The 19,312-nt window shown below is 37.8% G+C and overlaps 1 protein-coding gene and 1 pseudogene across 2 annotated transcripts; one reads left to right on the plus strand and one right to left on the minus strand.

The window, feature by feature from the left end:
- The first annotated feature begins 5,760 nt into the window (after nucleotides 1–5,760).
- NDUFB3 (NADH:ubiquinone oxidoreductase subunit B3) lies at nucleotides 5,761–16,268 on the plus strand. 2 transcript variants are annotated; one of them, XM_052660968.1, is made up of 3 exons: nucleotides 5,761–5,918; nucleotides 12,796–12,937; nucleotides 15,983–16,268. In XM_052660968.1, exons 1-3 carry the CDS (start codon nucleotides 5,804–5,806, stop codon nucleotides 16,137–16,139), a joined length of 414 nt encoding a protein of 137 aa, XP_052516928.1. In that variant the 5' UTR covers nucleotides 5,761–5,803; the 3' UTR covers nucleotides 16,140–16,268. The 2 variants fall into 2 exon arrangements, with proteins under 2 accessions (XP_052516928.1, XP_052516935.1); XM_052660975.1 differs by having other exon boundaries at nucleotides 5,892–6,009.
- Nucleotides 16,269–17,661: 1,393 nt separating this feature from the next.
- On the minus strand, nucleotides 17,662–19,049 carry LOC128060889 (heterogeneous nuclear ribonucleoprotein A1-like; annotated as a pseudogene).
- Between the last annotated feature and the right edge of the window lie 263 nt (nucleotides 19,050–19,312).

The raw sequence follows: 19,312 nt of genomic DNA on the forward strand, positions 1-19,312 counted from the left end.
CTCCTGACAAACACCACTCTGCTCTTCATCTCTGTAATTTTGGTATCTCAAGAACACTATATACAGGGAATCATACAGAATGTAACCTTTTGAGAGTGGCTTTTTTTCACTTCAGACTCATCCTAGTTGTTGCATGTATCAATAGCTCATTCTTTTTACTGCTGTATATTATGAATGTGCCACCATTTGTTTAACCATTTACCTGTTGAAAAACATTTGGGTTGTTTCCAATTTTTGGAGATTAGGAATAAAATTGCTATGAACATTCAGGTACAGGTTTTTATATGAGTTTAAGTTTCGATTTCCCTGGAATAAACGTTCAGTAGTGCAGTTTCTGGGTTGTACAACTCTGTTTTTTCAAAGAAATTGAAGCTATAAACGGTGAAGCTGGGATTCTAATCTAGATAATCTGCCTCTAGGTCCTAACTCTTCACACTGTTTCCAGTGGTTGTAGAAACTGAGAGAAATAAATGGAATCAAAGAAACAGTAAGGAGGTAGAGTCAACAGAACCTAGCATTGCTCAGATGAGGGGTGTATGAATAAAGTGTCAAGACTAACACTAGGTTCCAGTTACAGCACATTAGATAGATGGTAAAATATAAACTGAACTTTAGATATGCTGTATTTAGGGGATATGCAGGGTTCTCCAGGGGCCATAGCAGTAAAGAATACACCTGCCAACGTAGGAGAAGCAGGAGATGCGAGTTTGATCCCTGGGTCGGGAAGATTTCCTGGAGGAGGAAATGGCAACCCACTCCAGTGTTCTAGCCTGGAGAATCCCATGGACAGAGGAGCCTGGCGGGCTACAGTCCATGGGGTTGCAAACAGCAGACATGACTGAGCACACATTCACAGGGAATCTGCAGATCATTCCCATCTTGCAGGCAACTAGGTTAGATGCTGAGTAACATCAGAGAGAGGGTACAAAATGACAAGAGATTTGACAACAGAACCCTGGAGAATAGAAATAATTGTCCCCTTTAGTTTTTCTCCCCACAATCAATAAAACAGTAGGTACTGTGACAGACTGAAAATTCATATTAACTTTAGACCTTACAGCACTTCATGTCCACTTTATCAGTTTTACAATACTATTATAAAGTATGAGGTATAGAGTAAGAGACTTTCCCCTCCCCCACTCTCTTTCTCATTTAAAAAGAAATATAAAAGGAATACAAGCTGATTAAAAAGTCTTAATATGTCAGTATACATTTGTCCAAACCCATACAGTGTACAATACCCAAACTGAACCCTAGTGCAAACCATGGACTTTGGGTGATGTCAACGTGGGCTCATCAACTGTGACAAATGCACCACTCTGTGGGGTGTATTGGAAGCCATGCATGTGTGAGAGGGTGTATAGGAACTCTCTGTATTTTCTACTTAATTTTGCTATGAACCTAAAACTACTCTAAAAAGTCAATTAAAAAATAAAATTAAGCCTCAGTACAAAAGAATACGTAAAAAGCATAAATTTCACTCCTCTCTCAGTATCCAACTCCCTCCACCCATTTTTCAAAAAAAAAAGATATGTAGAAAGGAATTTAAAGAGGTAAACTGACAAATCTTAGAGCTAAATAAGAATCAAGCAATACCAAGGGTCAATGGATAATGTCAATTATACCTCAATAAAAAAAGCCAAAGATTCATAATGATAAAAGCAATAGATAAGTTTGATTCTAACCTTTTTGGAAGTTCAGTATTTTGCAATAGAATAAAATAACTATTATGGAATCTATGCTTTGCCATTTAACAATTTAAGTGCCACATACCATTATTTTATGACTACATTTTTTGCAGTTGTATCTCAAACTGAGAAATTATAATTTTATAAACAAAGTCACACCTCTTAATATATTACATAATTGAGTTTTTTATTCCTTTCTCTAAAAATAAAGTCTACACATTTATTTTTTCTCATACCTGTCTCCATGAAGACAAATACCTAAACAGAACATCTAGGATTTATAAGAATGAATCATGAATTTCTAAACATATCCTGTGTCAAAGTTAACACATTCACAATTTCAAGTTTTTATATTATATATATATATATATTTTTTTTTTACCAAAAGATGAGTTTATATCTTCATCATACCATAGCAATATTGCAAGAAAAACCCTTTCATCAAGAAAACTTCCAGGCTTCCCTGGTAGCTCAGTGGTAAAGTATCCACTTGCCGATTCAGGAGACAAGGGTTCGATCCCTGATCTAGGAGGATCCCCACATGCCGCAGAGCAACTAAGCCCATGCGCCACAACTACTGAGCCTGTGCTCTACAACTACTGAAGCCCTAGAGCCCACCCTCCAAAACAAGAGAAGCCACCGTAACGAGACGCCCTCGCACCAAAATTAAGAGAGTAGCTCCTGATCTCTACAACTAAAGAGCCTGTGCAGCAATAAAGACTCAGCACAACCAAAAAAAAGAAACTTCAAATTCTTATTTCCCAATTCTAGTGTTAGAACTAGGTAGCTTTCAGAGACATTAAGAGAACAGGTTTGAATAATGAAAGAAATTAGCTGGTTTATGTAAAGGAGCTAAGTGCCAAGTAAAAACTAATTCCAATCAAAACATTCAGCACAATTTTAATTTCTGGCAATTTTAGCTCCTGGCTAGAAAGTCCATCCCAGTTATGACAATAAATGGTAAAAATTTATTGAGCTATAATATATTGATAGATTTAGAAGCCCTTTGTCTCAAGCTAAAACTACTGTTCTGGTTCACACCACATTGGGAGAGCCTTAAATGAGATCAATGATTCTCAAGTGGAAGCCTGTGGTAAACCGTATCATCTAGGGGATTTATTTTTCCTTCAAAATATATCTACCTTCCTCATATTCTCCCTACCACTAAGATTCTTCAGCAAAGTGGAGATGATATAATGGAGATGCATGTGTACCTTTTTTTAACTATTAAGATTATTCTGATATATATGTAACTCCTCACTTTCATGGAGAATTCCTGAATTAGGTCCAACTCTGCTTTTTTAAATTTTAAAAATATTTTCCAATCGTATTTTTAAACATTGTATCAACAGCAAACAAAAGAAGCAGAGCTACAAAGGGGCAAGAGCACAGCAGAAAGCATAAGCAGGTAAGGGGCTGTACTAACAGCAGCCCTAAGCAACCTAGAGTTTTCTGTGCCAGCTCCCTCCAGAACCCATTATATTACATTTTAGATGAATGTTCAGCTCATCATCCTGAAAAAAACACATAGTCTACTAGTCAGATAAAAATGTAAAAAGAAGCTATTTTGGACATCAAAAAACTAAGCCATAGAAAAAGAAAGACAAAAATTCCTCTGTTCCCGCATTAAAAGAACAATAACAAAGTATTATTTTGTGCAGCTGATAACTTGTTTGGAGACTTTCTGCTCATATTTTATTATTTTAGTTTTTCAGTATGTAGCATTATTTTTCTATTATAAAACCCAGTCAAGCTAAAAACCTTAATCGTTCTAAAACCTAATAAATTACTACAGAATGCCAAAAATGTATGAAAAAAAAAATCAAACAATCCTAATCCATATTGCTTGTCAAGACAGTTTAAGAGCTGGATTAGAAAAACAGGCTTTCAAGGTCCATTTTTGAGCAAACAATACTCCTTCACGGCCTTTGTTCCAAATCCCTTATAAACAGCTTCAATATTGAAATGTACTAGAAAAGATAATTTCTAATCACATATAAATAATCAGCCAATTATTATTATATTCTGATTTGGATTAGTGTTCCTTAAATCACTTGCTTATTTCCTATTCAATGTTCAACTTTATTGCATTCAACAATGACACCTACTGGCCATTTAGAATCAGCCATTCTCTAAGACATCTCTAGTAGGCTGGTTATATAAGAAGAAACACATACATATACACACAAGATACACATAACCTGCATGAAAACAGAGGTTTGTTCATAGGTACTTACACTACAGAACTGCACCCAAAATAGAAGCAGAACTGTTCTTTGTGACTATTATTCTTGCCAAAAGATAAGGAAGAATGAAATACCAAGTATCAAAATTTTATCTGAAACAGATAAATATCCCCGTACTCTAAACATTTCAGAACAAACTCTTAATGATCCAACACTCTTTACCAAATGACATTTAGAGGAAAAAAAGTTCCTAATTTAGTTTCTGGGATATACTAATATAAATCATCAATAATAGGAAAAAAAAGAATTTTGGAAAGTTCTTCTGAGATGCAGTATTAAAATAAGCTCAGAAAAATTATATACTTGCTAATAAATACTACATTAGTCTTTATAGTCCAAGCTAAAGGCAACATTTCAATCAGCTTACATTTTAGAAATGTACAATGCCTCTTTTAAAACTGCTTTCCAATGCGCTATAAAAAATCAAGCTTTTTAATGTAATGTGTCATTCCATAATACAGTGAATGGAATTCCACTTTAATTTTACATTTCAAAGTGCAAATGAGTGACAGAAACTTAGAATTATATCTGTAAACACAGTTTACCTCTATCGGAGAGGGTCAAAGGACATACTTTTTAAACCTAAGAAATAAATAATTCATAACTAGTTTCCCAGACTTAGGGAGCAAATTACTTAAAGATAACTTCCCCTCCCTCCCCACCCCCCCAAAAAAAATCAGACCACCATCTCATTTTCAGTCTCTAACGTCCACAATATTTAGGGAGTAAAAAAAGAAAAAATTACCAACTAATTTTCTAGTCATTTTCCAAGTTGTACTTACCTTCTGCTATAGATTTTCGAGCGTCTCCACTTCCCTTAAGATTTGGGGAAAAAAAAAAATTTGTAGTCAGTCATGACCCTTAAAACAAATAAATTCACGAATTACAAAACGTGAACCTGGCCACCCTCATCTCAAACTAACACATCTCTCAACCCAAGTCCATATTTGGGATAAGCTCTTCGTGACTACTCTATCCTTCATGGTTCTTCGCCCACAGAGCCTGCCGGGATAGAAAACAGTCAAACCAACAGGGGGAAAAAAACAAAAAAACTACTCAGACACATTAATAGGTTGCAAGACCTCCTCTTTCCAGGAGGGACAACCTAGTTGTTTGCGTAAATAACAGCCAAGGCTTACATAATGTACAGCTATGAAGTCTCAACTATCTCACTGCCAATATATATTTTTCTTCATCGCTACCCGCGTTCCCACTCTGAGAAATGGCCCTAGGAAGAAGCAAACCCTAGGATTTCTCTCAGGTGTTTGCAATGCCGCGTCCTCTTCTCTCTCTGAGCTCCATACAAGGAATTCCTCCAGCCTTCACAACACCGTCTTGCTCCCGCCTCTCTCCGGTCTCCGCCAGGGCCACCGCAGCCCCCCACGCCCGAGGCTCCCACGTCGCCCCGCAGGGCTCAGCCTCCACCCGCCTCGACTGCTTCTCCTCCTCGCGACCCTTCCAAGCGGCTACCTATTTCCTAGTGGTTCCGGAACCACCAAAACTAGGGCTAACGCCTTCCCAGACCACCCTCGGCAGATCCCGTCTATAGTTCCTGTGGCCGAAAAGAAGAAAATCCTTCCTATCTGGCACTCCGCGTCCCCCAAAGACAGCGCCGCCGCCTACCTGTCACCCCGCTGCCTCGGGCTTCTTACCGCCACCGCCTCCCACAGCAGGCTGCCAACTGCAGCGCAACAACCCGCCCTCTCATTGGGTGATTCCACGCTCCAACAACGGTGCCGCTGATTGGTAGCAGAATGCCCGCGGCCCTCCTTCTGTGCAGCGTCTAAAGGTTCCGGCCTCCTAGCAAGACGACGTCGCGTCTTCCTCACCCTCTGTCCTCCAGTTTCCCTTACCTCGGCCAAACTACAGATGCACAGATATGCGGGGGAAATGTCCACTTCAGGCAGGCTTCATGTCACCTCCACTGGTCCAGGAATCTGTGACCCAGCACAAAAATGTTTAATTTCTCCTCTGGTTTCCTGCCGTAAGTAACTCGAGGTGACAACTTCCGTTTCCGGTTGCCGCTGGCTGGAGGGGTGAATCTTGAGTGTCCTGAGAGGTCAGATTGCTGTCAGGTAAATTGGGGAGCTGTTGGGAGATCTCTCGCTCGGGAATAAGAATGAGACTCTATTCTGAGGATTGTCAAAAGGGAGAGACTAAATGGAGGATGATGAGAGTGCTCAAGAGGGAAAGAATCGAAGAACTATCAGGAGAGGACAATGAAGTCCTGGAGTAGTGAGGGGTGGCTGTAGGATGCAGTGAGAATCACTATAGTTAAGTCCAAACCCCTTTTTTTCCTCCTCGGCCACCCCGTGTTTTTTGGTTTACCTTTGAATCGAATGATGGCACAACCATCCTCGAATTGAAAGTTTGTAAATTTACAATGCCTGCCTCACGAACCTGTGTTTGTTGTTGTTCTTTAGTCGCTAACTCGTGTCTGGCTCTTTCGCGACTCCATGGACAGTTGCCCACCAGGCTCCTCTGTCCATGGAATTTCCCAGACAAGAATACTGGAGTGAGTAGCCACTTCCTTCTCCAGGTGATCTTCCCGACCCAGGACCCGCATCTCCTGCATTGCAGGCGGATTCTTTACCGCTGAGCCACATGGGAGTTGCTCAGTTGTCCCTGGCTCTTTGCGACCCCATGAATTGTAGCCCACCAGGTTCCTCTATCCGTGGGATTTTTCCTGGCAAGATTACTGGACTGGATTGCCATTTCCTCCTCCAAGGGGTCTTCCTGACCCAGGGCTCCAACACGCATCTCCTGCATTGCAGGCGGAGTCTTTACAGCTGAGCCACCTGGGATGTATAGTATAATTTTATTTATTTGTTTTTTTTGAAGATTTAGTATTTATTTATCTGGTTGCAGTCCGGCCTTAGTTGCAGCACATGGGATCTTTGTTTTGTCATGCGTGACCTTTCGTTGCAGTGTTTGGGGTCAGTGTTGTGGCAGTCAGCAGATGTGGCACACCAGGCTTAGTTGCTCTGCATTGCATGGCAGATTCTAAACCACTGGACCACCAGGGAAGTCCTTGTAGTAACTTTTTAATTAGATTTTTCTGGCATGAATGTTTATGACACAGAGTTAAAGTGAAAAGGAGATACAAAGTCATCACATTAATGTTTAGTGTGATTACTCTTTTAAAATTGCCTATACACAGATGCACGGACTGGAAGCAACACTAAAGGTGAAACCAGTTCATTTGTCTTTAATTTTCTAATTTTCCGATGGTAATAACAATTTTTTAGAGGAGAAATTGAAACATATAATTCAAAGTCTTTGGTAAACTGTGAAATTATGTATATTGTAAGTGGCATTACCCGTTTATTTCCTTCTTAGGGAAGGTACGCCTGCACTCTTCCTGTACTAGAGCCAGCTCCCTTGAGTGGAGATTGATCTTCACCAAAGTTATAGGTTCACTTCAGACACAGATAGAATGAGGTGGGGAAAAATATTAGTGATTACATGTTCTTTCCTTGTTGAACTAATTTCCTTGCTGTTCTTATTTGAGCAGCTCTGAAATGGAAATTAATCACCTCTTACTGACTCCTTGACACAGTTTAAGTCACTTTATCTAATTTTAATTTTTATTGTGACATATACATAGCAGATGGAGAAGGAAATGGCAGCCCACTCCCGTGTTCTTGCCTGGAAAATCCCATGGACAGAGGAGCCTAATACATATAAAAAGGCTATATAAAACATAAGTACATATAAACAAATTATAATCAAGCAAACAATTGATCCCGTTCATTTCAGTCGCTCAGTCGTGTTCGACTCTCTGCGACCCCATGGACTGCAGCACACCAGGCTTCCCTGTCCATCACCAACTCCCGGAGCTTGCTCAGATTCATGTCCATCGAGTCGGTGATGCCATCCAACCATCTCATCCTCTGTCGTTCCCTTTTCCTCCTGCCTTCAATCTTTCCTAGCATCAGGGTCTTTTCCAAGGAGTCAGTTCTTTGCATCAGGTGGCCAAAGTATTGGAGTTTGAGCTTCAGCATCAGTCCTTCCAGTGAATGTTCAGGACTGATTTCCTTTAGGATGGACTGGTTGGATTCCTTGCAGTCCAAGGGACTCTCAAGAGTCTTCTCCAACACCACAGTTCAAAAGTATCAGTTCTTTGGCACTGAGCTTTCTTTATGGTCCAACTCTCATATCCATACATGACTACTGGAAAAACCACAGCTTTGACTAGACGGACCTTTGCTGGCAAAGTAATGTCTCAGCTTTTTAATATGCTGTCTACATTTGTCATAGCTTTTCTTCCAGGGAGCAAGCATCTTTTAATTTCATGGCTGCAGTCACCATCTGCAGTGATTTTGGAGCCCAAGAAAATAAAGTCTCACTGTTTCCATTGTTTCCCCAGCTATTTGCCAACCTTCAGGTTAGGAAATAAAGCATTGCCAAAAGTTTAAAATATGCATTCTCAACAGAGATGATTGTCTTTAAGTCAGTAAAAATTGGTTCTTGTTGGGTGGGTGTGAGAGGGCAAAAAAACCCCCACAAAAACCGTTAGGTATTAACAATACAATGGTTCGTGGCCCTCCAAAAAGCCATAGTACATAAACTGGGGTATTAAAATTTCATGTGGAGGGGTAAGGTGAGAACATGATTAACAGGGACAAAAAGGTCTAAAAAAGCTCTTTTGGGGTACAGTAATTACAATACTTTGAAAAACACTGCCTTAGAAGTTCTGTGAATGAGTTTCTGTGATTCCATCTCCACCAGGAGGTAACCACTGTCCTAACTTGTAATAATCATGTACTTGTTTCACTTAATTTTTTTCCACAGTGCATTCCTAAAAAATGAATTGTTAGGTTTTTTCATTTATATAAATGAAATTAAAAGTTATATATATTTTTTCTGACTCACCCCTTGCTCATTGTTTGTGAAATTCATTCATACTCTTCCATGGTTGTAAATTTGAGTTGTTTACAGTTTGGGGCAAACATAAATAATATAACTAGAAAGATTCTTATAAAACTGTTATACAGATGCAAGAGTTTCTCTAGAGCAGTGCTGTCTAATGCAGATATAATTACAAACCATGTACTTAAAATTTTCTAATAGCCATATTAAAAAAGTATAAAGAAACAAAATTAATTTTTAAAATTTATTTGCTTTTAATTGGAGGGTAATTGCTTTACAATGTTGTGTTGGTTAAGAAACATAAAATTATTTTTAATAGTATATTTTATGTAGCCCAGTATATATATTGAAAATATTATCATTTTAAGATGTACTCAGTATTAAAAGCTACTAATGAAATGCATTTTCTTCATGCTGTCTTCAAAATTGATGTATTTTATTTTACCCTTACAGATATGCTCTTTATATCTATAACAACACAGTGCCTATGACTGGAATTGTTAGGCCATAAGATATTCAAGGGACTTCCCACGGGGCTCAGTTGTTAAAAAAAACAAAACAAAACAAAAGTCTACCTGCCGATGCAGGACATGCAGATTCTATCTCTAGGTCGGGAAGATCCCCTGGGGGAGGAGGAAATGGCAAGCCACAGTATTCTTGCCTGGAGAGTTCCATGGACAGAGGAGCCTGGCAGGCTACAGTCCGTGGGGTTGCACAGAGTCGACACAACTGAGCATGCACACGCAAGATATTCAAATATTTAACTTTTCTCGGTCATACCAAAGTTCTTTACAGTGGTTGTGGTAAATTGCATTCTCACCACCTGAGTGTGAAAGTGGAAGTCACATCATCACAGTGTGTTTTTACAGTCTTGCAAGGTTGGTTCTAACTTCATGTTATATGAAGAAACTGAAGTTCAGCAAGATTAAAATGATTTGATCAGGATTTTATAGCTGTTAATGATGCACTCAGGGTTTAATACCAGATCTGTATAGCACCAAAGTCTGCATTTCAGTAGAATTCCAAGATTAGGATATCATTGTTTGATTTATGGCTATTGTGAAGTAGAAATTATTTTTAAGAGTAAATGAAGCTTCCCTAAAAATATTGTTCAACTTTTTGTTCTTTTTGAAAATTTGTTGAAATATTTAGTAAATCCCTATGAAGGGACTCTTTCTGAAGTATTTTAATTAGATAGAAGAGAAAATACATTGAAGTTATTAGAGGAAATTGGGAGAAATGAGTGTTCATGTATACTTACTTTTTTTCAAAGATTTATTTTCCAAATTAATATTTTGAGCATAGTAGTAGTATAACTTTGAGATAACTTTCATACCATAGTAATATTTCAATTTTCATTTTAAAAATCAAGTTTTTTAATAAAAAATTGACCTTTGGTTTTGTATTTTTTCTAAAGTACCTTGATACTTTAGTAGGTTTAATGTTCTAGAATTGATATTTCCAAAAAAAGAGTTTACCTTGTAATCCAAAGATTTCTGGTATGAAACATTATTAAATTTTTTTTCTTTTACTCAGGGAACTCAAACCAGGGCTCTTTCACAACCTAGAGTGGTGGGATGGGGTGGGAGGTGGGAGGGAGGCTCATATGTATATGTAAAAGGGAGGGGACATATGTATCCCTATGGCTGATTCATGTTGATATATGGCAGAAACCAACACAATATTGTAATTATCCTATCCTTCAATTAAAAATAAATTTAAAAACTTTTTTGAAAACATAATCTGAAGAAGCCAACATTTTGTCATTATAATTAAATGCTTCTAAAAGTATTTCTTTCTGATAATGTATTGAATCTCAAAAGTCAGACTGAAATCTGAAACCATAATTTGTTTCCTTTATATTATTGAATCCACCAAACAGTAATGAAATAACGGATTAAATGTTTTATTCAGGGCTGTGAATGTTGTAATTTTAACTTGTGTTTGTTGGGTATTGGTTTTTATTCTCCTTTTAATGTGAAATCATCAACATAATGTTTTAAATAAATTTAATTTAAATAATGTTTTAAACCAATTTAATGTCTATAAATAAAAATATTAAGTGTTGGCTGATTTGTCAAAATTACTTTGTACAGTTTTGTCCTCCATATTCTGGGAACTACTGTTTAATAAAATGAGTGCTTTACATAATATGTCTTTAGTATACACTATCTAATAATTACCTCTGTCTTCTAAAATGCAGTGTAGGAATCCTACCTTATTATTGGATTTGTTTATAGTTATAAATGCAGACAAAACTAATAATTATTTGGTTTGGTTTTATTTCTGGAAAGCAGTGATTATAGAATTGCTACTGCTAATCTTACACAAATTACAGGAGAGCATTATTAATTTATACCTTCATAATTTGAAATTCATAACAGTATAGCTGGGGGTTGAGCTCAAGTTTATTTCTGTATTATTTTTAAAAATAACACTAGAAAACTGAGATCTTTGTATATCCATTGGGGGCAATAACCCACTCCAGTATTCTTGCCTGGAAAATCCCATGGACAGAGGAACCTGGTTAGGCTACAGTCCATGGGGTCGCGAAGAGTCGGACACGACTGAGCAACTTCACTCTCATCAATTAAAAGGGGGTCCTAAGGACTCTGTTAATGGAAGAAAATAAAAAAAAGAGAATATTTATATTTATGTATGTATATATCTGAATCACTTTGCTGCACACATGAAACTAACACAACATAGTGTGTGTATGTGTGTGTGTTTAGTCGCTAAGTCATGTCTGACTCTTTGCGACCCCATGGACTATAGCCTGCCAGACTCCTCTGTCCTTGGAATTTCCCAGACAAAAAGACTGGAGTGGGTTGCCATTTCCTTCTCCAGGGGATCTGCCCAACCCAGGGACTGAACCTGCATCTCCTGCATTGCAGTGGATTCTTTACCACTGAGCCACTGGGGAAACCCAACATATGTAGGTCAACTATATTTGAATAAAAATTGTTTTTAAAAGTCTTTTTTGATCTGCAGGAGTCAGCAAACTACAGCCTGCTGGCCAAACTCAGCCCATTGCCTGTTTTTATGTGGCCAGTGAACTAAGAAGAATTTTTACAGATAAAGATTTTCAATCAATTTGATACTAAGGAACACTTAAACTTTGAGCCCTAGTTAAGTAAAATGTTACCCACTGAAAGGGAATTGCAGGGTTTTTTTCATCAGAAGACTTGTATTACAAAAATTATACTCAATTGTTATATTTTGAATTAGTAAGATATTTATGGAAATTTGTTTTCTCTCCTGTTATGTAAGTATCTACATAATATCCTTGATTTTACCTCGTGACCAACAAAGCCTAAAATATTTACTGTGTGGCTCTTCACAGAAAAAGTTCATGTGATCTGTATATATTAACCACAGTAATACTGCAGTTTTAAAAAATTGTCTGAAGAAAGCAAGTAACGAAAGAGTATGTACAATATTTTATTATACATACTCATGCAGTAGACAGTATTGCTTAAAAGTTAGGAGCGAGGGCTCTGAGATGAAGCTTTAAGGTTCAAAACCCAGCCATACTATTGACTGTTTTTGTTACCTTCAGAAAGGTACTTAGCTTCTTGGAGCCTCTTTGGCTTCATCTATAAAATGAAGATAATAATAGTAATCTAAGTTCAAAGAGTTGTTTTAGGAAGACTGTAAGAGAGTCGACACTTAGATCGCTTTAACATAGTGCACCTGGCACGTAGGGCATGGTAAATGTTTGCTATTATAATTAAGAAAGAAACCAAATAGTAAATGTTTTCTTTTAGTGATGGGCTCTTTTTATATCTTGTGTATGTATATTTCCAAACAGTGAACATTTACTAGTTATGTAATAAGACACTTTAATAAAATTTCTTAACTTCGAGTTTTCAAATATTGGCTCTCTTTTTAAAAGTCACTTTAAATGTTTTGCCTTTAAAAAAATAGTAAACTTGGGTACTTGATACCTGTAATGTATGTATTTCTCCCTAAATTAATTTTTCCTATAGACATGGCCCATGGACATGGACATGAACATGGTCCTAGTAAAATGGAACTTCCAGATTATAAACAATGGAAGATAGAAGGGACACCATTAGAAACTGTCCAAGAGAAACTGGCTGCACGAGGACTAAGGGATCCATGGGGCCGGTAAGAACAATCAAATAATTTAGATAGAATTTATCCTAGAGAAAGAATATCTATGTTCCTTTTCAATATATTCTTTAAAAAAAAAAATCAGTGAAAATGTCTTTTTACATTTAAGTTTTAAGATCAGCTTTATTAAAATATCACAGTAAAATTGACCCTATTTTAAACGTATCATTCCGTGAGTTTTGACAGATAGGTACAGTTATGTGACCACCACCACAGTCATGATACAGAATACTTCTAGCATACCAAAAAGCTCCCTCATGATCCTTTGTACTCAGTGCGATCCTGCCCCTGGATCCTGGCAGCCCTTGATCTGCTTCTTCCAGAATTTCATGCAATTGGAATTATACAATCTATAACCTTTTGTTCTGGCCACTTTTACTTAGCACAACGCTTTTGAGACTTAGGTACATTGTTAACTTACAGCATAGTTTCTTCCTTTTTTATCACTGAGTACTACTCCACTGTATGCATATACGTCATTTTGTTTACTGTTCACCAGTTCCGTCTGGGTTATCAGTTTTGGGCTATTATGAGTCAAGTTGCTTTAAACATTCAAGTACAAATCTGTGTGAGCATAAGCTTTTATTTCTCTTGGATAAATACCTAACTGGGATTTCTGAATCATTTGAAAAGTATTTTTTGGTTTTGTTTTTTAAATGAAAAACTGCCAAACTGTTTTACAAAATGGTTGTACCGTTTTGCATTCTCAACCAGCAATGTATGAGAATTTTACTTGTTCAGTGTCCTCATTAATACTTGGTATTGAGTCTTTCCTGGCCATCCAGTGGGTAAGACTCCATGCTTCTGCTTCTGTGCTTCCATTGTAGGGGGTGTGGGTTCAATCCCTGGCTGGAGAACTAAGATCCAGCATGCCCTGTGGTGTGGCCAAGAAAAATACTTGGTATTATCAGCCTTTTAATTTTAACCATTCTAGTGAATGTGATAGTAACATCTCTTTGGTTTTAATTTGCATTTCCATGAAGAATGAAGATCATGAGAATCTTCATATGCTTATTTTCCATTTGTGTATTTTCTTTGGTGCAATGTCTATTCAGATCTTTTGCCCATTTTATTTATCAGAATGTTTATCTTTTATTGAATTATAAGAGTATATGTATGTTGTTTTAAATGATTTTATTTATTTATTTATTTATTTTTGGTCCCACTGAAGAATGTGGGAATCTTAGTTCCCCAACCAGGGATCAAACCCAGGCCTTCTGTGTTGAAGCACAGAGCCTTAACCACTGGGCCACCAGGGAAGTCCCCAAGTCCTTTATCAGATAAAAGTTTTGTGGATTTTTTCCCAGAGTGTGACTTAACTTTTCATTTTCTTAATAATGTCTTTAAGACAGTTTTAAATATTGATGAAGTCCCAATTTAGCATTTTTTTCTTTTATGGTTTATGCTTTTTAAGATTTTCCTAATCTTTATTCTGGGAACTTTTATAGTGTTCTTTCTTCCATTTAGGTTTATGATCCATTTTGAGTTAATTTTTAATGTCATATGAGGTAAGGATGGAGGTTAAAGTTTTTGCACATAAACATCCAGTTCTAGCTCTGTATATTAAAAGACTGTCTTTCCCCATTAGTTGACCTTGACACCATTGTCAAAAATCTCTTGACAATAGCTGTGTGGACTATTTCTGGATTCTTTTTGTTACCTTGATCAATATGTCTAACTTTTGTCAATACGACACTATCTTCAGATCAGATAGTATAAAATGAGATGTCTGATTTTTTAAAAAAAGGTTATGTTAGCTATTCTAGGTTCATTGTATTTATATTTACATTTTAGAATGAGCTTTTCAGTTTCTGCAAAAAGCCTGCTTGGATTTTAATTGGGATCGACTTGCATCTTTCAGCTCGATTGAGGATAATTTATGTCTTAACAATATTGAATCGTCTAGTCCATGGACAATTAGATCCCCTTTAATTTTCTTAGCAGTTTTTATACATTCTTGTACATATTTTGTTAAGTTTATCCTGAATTATTCCATATTTTTATGCTGTTATAAATAGTATTTTTAAACTTCTGTTTCCAAGTGTTCATTGCTGGTATATAAAAATATAATTGGTTTTTATATATTGACTTTATCTTGTTACCTTGCTAAATTGAATTTTTAGTTCTAGCAGATGTTTCTCAGAGATTTCTTAGAATTTACTTCATAGAAAATTATTTCATCTACAAAGACCACACTTTTCTTTCAATTTTTTTTCTTGAGTTATTTCACTGTCTAACATTGCTAATATAATATTGCATAAAAGTGGTGTATGTGGACATCCTAGTTTTGTTCCTAACTGGGGAAAGCATACAGTCTTGCATCGTTAAGTAGGATGATTTATCCTTACCTGCGATAGAACCCTTTTTCTCAGCAGAGCTTTCTGATTTGTTTCTTTCTGTGTTCTGGATACTCAAAAGAAGTATTGCCAGAGCAAGAAATTAATCTTCTAAAGTCAGACTTATATGACAGGGGAAAGCAATGATTCATTGAATAGTAATAGTAGTATCTAGTAGCACTTTTTGTGCCGAAATACATCATATATTACTCTGTTTAATCTTTATAATAACACTATAAGATTGATGGTAATCATTACTGAGTAGAAGAAACAGGCCCTAACAGATTAATTTATTGAGCCTAAAAGGTGTGTATCTCATAAAGTGGCAGAGCTAAGATTAATACCTAAGTCTCTTAACTTCCTCTTTGCATGAAGCTATAATAACTAGCATGGGCAAAGCTACACAACTGACCTGTGGTGGATAGGCCAAGGTGAGTCTTGCATTTGAGAATTCTGTAACATTCTGAGTATTATGACTGTCAAATATGAAACCATCAAGTGCTTTTTCTTGTATTTCATATATGAAATGTGAGCATATAGAGCTACTTATCTTATACCACAGAACAATTCCTATTGTGGTCCACTTAAATTATCTTATATAAGGTAGCATATAAGTCTGTTAGAAAGGTGAAAATCAAATTTATTTTACTTAATGAATAAGTCATATGTGATTATAATTTTCCCCCTTTTTTTTCCTCTCTAGCAATGAAGCTTGGAGATACATGGGTGGCTTTGCAAATAATGTTTCCTTTGTTGGAGCATTATTAAAAGGATTCAAGTGGGGATTTGCTGCATTTGTGGTAGCTGTAGGGGCTGAATATTACCTGGAGTCCCAGAAAAAAGATAAGAAACATCACTGAAGATAATACCTGGAAATATCTTTTAATGTCTTAACTTTCTTATAAAAATATTTCTTCACCGTAGCCTACTCACCTATGTGTTTATTCCTTAAGGAATGCTAGTAAGATTTAATAAAATAAGAAAACATGTACCAGTCTGCTTTTTCATTCTTAAAAAAAGCATGTCGAGCCATATCAGATTTGGCTTGGAGAACACATGAGAGGTTGAGTACTGGCAGCAGTACATTCTGCAAATAGCTGACAGCCAGCATATATTTGAACAAATGGATATGTTCTAATAGGTTTCTTTTTTTTAATTTTTTAAAATTGTGATAAAATTTGTCATCTTGTTTAAGTGAACAGTCAGTGACATTAAATACATTTCATAATATTGTGCTACCATTACCACCATCCATCTCTATAACTCTTCATCTTTTAAAATTGAAAATCTGTGTCAATTAATTAATAACCCCCATCCTCCCCTCAGCCTCTGGCAACCATCATTCTGCTTTCTTTCTCTGTGATTTTTGACTACTCTATGTAGAAACATGAAGAATTTGTCTTTTTATGACTGGCTTATTTTATTTTGCATAATGTCCTCAAAGTTCATCTATGTTACATATGTCAGAATTTTCTTTCTTTTTAAGGCTAAATAATAATTCTGTTTTATGTATATACCACATTTTGTTTATCCATTCATTAATCGATGAACACTTGGGTTGCTGATGGACACTTGAGTTGCTGCTACATTTTAGCTATTATGAATAATACTGCTATGAACATAGGTGTACTCTTTTTTTTTTTTTTAATGTGGGATCTTAGTTTCCCAACCAGGGATTGAACCCATGTCCTTTGCCATGGAGGCATGGAGTTTTAACCACTGGACTACCAAGGAAGTCCCCAGGTATTTTTTTTTTAAAGAAAAGACATTTATTCAGCATCATAATTAGACTATTACATTTAGCAATCAACAGCATGGGTGCAAAAAAATCTACATTAAAACACTTTGTTGAGATGCTTTACACTTTCCACAGAACAGAAACTAAAATAACCTGTTACACAATTAGTCACAAGTACAGTGCAAGTTTTTTGCCCATACACATGCTGCTGCTGCTGCTGCTGCTAAGTCGCTTCAGTCATGCCCGACCCTGTGTGACCCCATAGATGGCAGCCCACCAGGCTCCCCCATCCCTGGGATTCTCTAAACAAGAACACTGGTGTGGGTTACCATTTCCTTCTCCAATGCATGAAAGTGAAAAGTCAAAGTGAACTCGCTCAGTCATGTCCGACTCTTTGTGACCCCATGGACTGCAGCCTACCAGGCTCCTTCACCCATGGGATTTCCCAGGCAAGAGTACTAGAGTGGGGTGCCATTGCCTTCTCCACCCATACACATGAGTATTGTCTAAAACATGTCTTCTTTGTAGCAGTTAGGCCCTGCCACCACTGTGCTTGGCTGAATTCACAAATCTGGTGTAACCTGTAGCTTCCCTGTTACTTCTCTGGCTCTCCTCTCCTGCTAAGCTTTGTTTTCTGTCAGTAATTAAAACCTGCCACCGCCGTTGCCGCTGCCATAGCTACTGCCACTGCTGGAACCACCATAGCCACTTTGGTTTCATGGTTTGGCAAAGTATTGGCCTCCACCACCACAGGGGTCAGAACTTCTGCTCTAAAGTTTCCTCCTATCATGGGTCCAAAATTTGAAGATTGATCATTGTAATTGCCAAAATCATTGTAGCTTCCACCACCTCCAAAGTTGCTTCCACTGCCACCACCAAAGCCACTTCCACCTCCACAATTTGTTACAGCTGTCATAGCTTCCACTCCCGCCATAGCCACTGCCCTGGTTTCCATAACTCTGTCCACCACTGCCATAGCCTCTGTGCTTCCTCCAGAGTAACCAGGGCCGCCTTCTTCACAACCACCATCATTCAGTTCAGTTCAGTTCAGTTCAGTTGCTCAGTCGTGTCCGACTCTGCGACCCCATGAATCGCAGCACGCCAGGCCTCCCTGTCCGTCACCATCTCCCGGAATTCACTCAGACCCACGTCCATCGAGTCCGTGATGCCATCCAGCCATCTCATCCTCAGTCGTCCCCTTCTCCTCCTGCCCCAAATCCCTCACAGCAAGAGTCTTTTCCAATGAGTCAACTCTTCGCATGAGGTGGCCAAAGTACTGGAGCTTCATTACCAAATCCATTATAACCATCCCCACTGCCACCATATCTGCCACCACTATGGCAGTCACAAAAGCCACCACGACCACTGGCGTTTCCTCCACAGCCAAAGTTGTTATTCCCGTGGAAATCACCTCCATGACCACCACCAAAGTTTCCAGACCCACTTAGACCTCTCTGGCTGGATGAAGCACTAGCCATCTCTTGCTTAGACAGGGCTTTTCTCACTTCACAGTTGTGGCCATTCACAGTATGGTATTTCTGAATGACAATCTTGTCTACGGAGTCATGGTCATCAAAAGTTACAAAAGCAAGTCCTCTGTTTTTGTTACTGCCTCGGTCAGTCATGACTTCAGTCACGTCAGTTTTCCCATACTGTTCAAAATTATTTCTCAGGTGATGTTCTTCAGTGCCTTGTTTAATGCCACCAACAAAAATCTTTTTCACAGTTAAGTGGGCACCAGGTCTTTGAGAATCTTCTCTTGAGATGTCCCTCTTTGGTTCCACAGCTCTTTCGTCCACTTTGTGCGGCCTTGCACTCACGGCTGCATCCACCTCCTCCACCATGGCGTATGTGACAAACCCGAAGCCTCTGGAGCGCTTGGCGTTTGGATCCCTCATTACCACAAGTCTGTGAGCCTTCCCCATTACTCAAAATGGCTGCTCAGACTGTCATCGATCGTTTCAAAGCTCAATCCTCTGATGAAGAGCTTCCGCAGCTGTTCGGGCCCTTTGGAAGACTCTGACTTAGACATGACGGCAGGGCAGGGTGGGAGAGCGGAGGCTTCCAACAATGCTTTCTCGGTGGCATCCACGGGCAGAAAGAAGTCCCCAGATTTTTAAGAGTTGACTTTGCTGCTTTTACCATCCTCTGTAGGTAGTTTAGAGGGACCTAGCTTATATTATAAAATACTTGACTGCCTTGTTTATGATAACGTGCATCTGTCATGTTAGTTTTCTTATGATACTTTCTACTCCTAGGAAGAAAAGTTATGACCAACCTAGATAGCATATTCAA

This window comes from Budorcas taxicolor, chromosome 2 (assembly GCF_023091745.1).
Source record: "Budorcas taxicolor isolate Tak-1 chromosome 2, Takin1.1, whole genome shotgun sequence".
Taxonomy (NCBI): Eukaryota; Metazoa; Chordata; class Mammalia; order Artiodactyla; family Bovidae; genus Budorcas; species Budorcas taxicolor.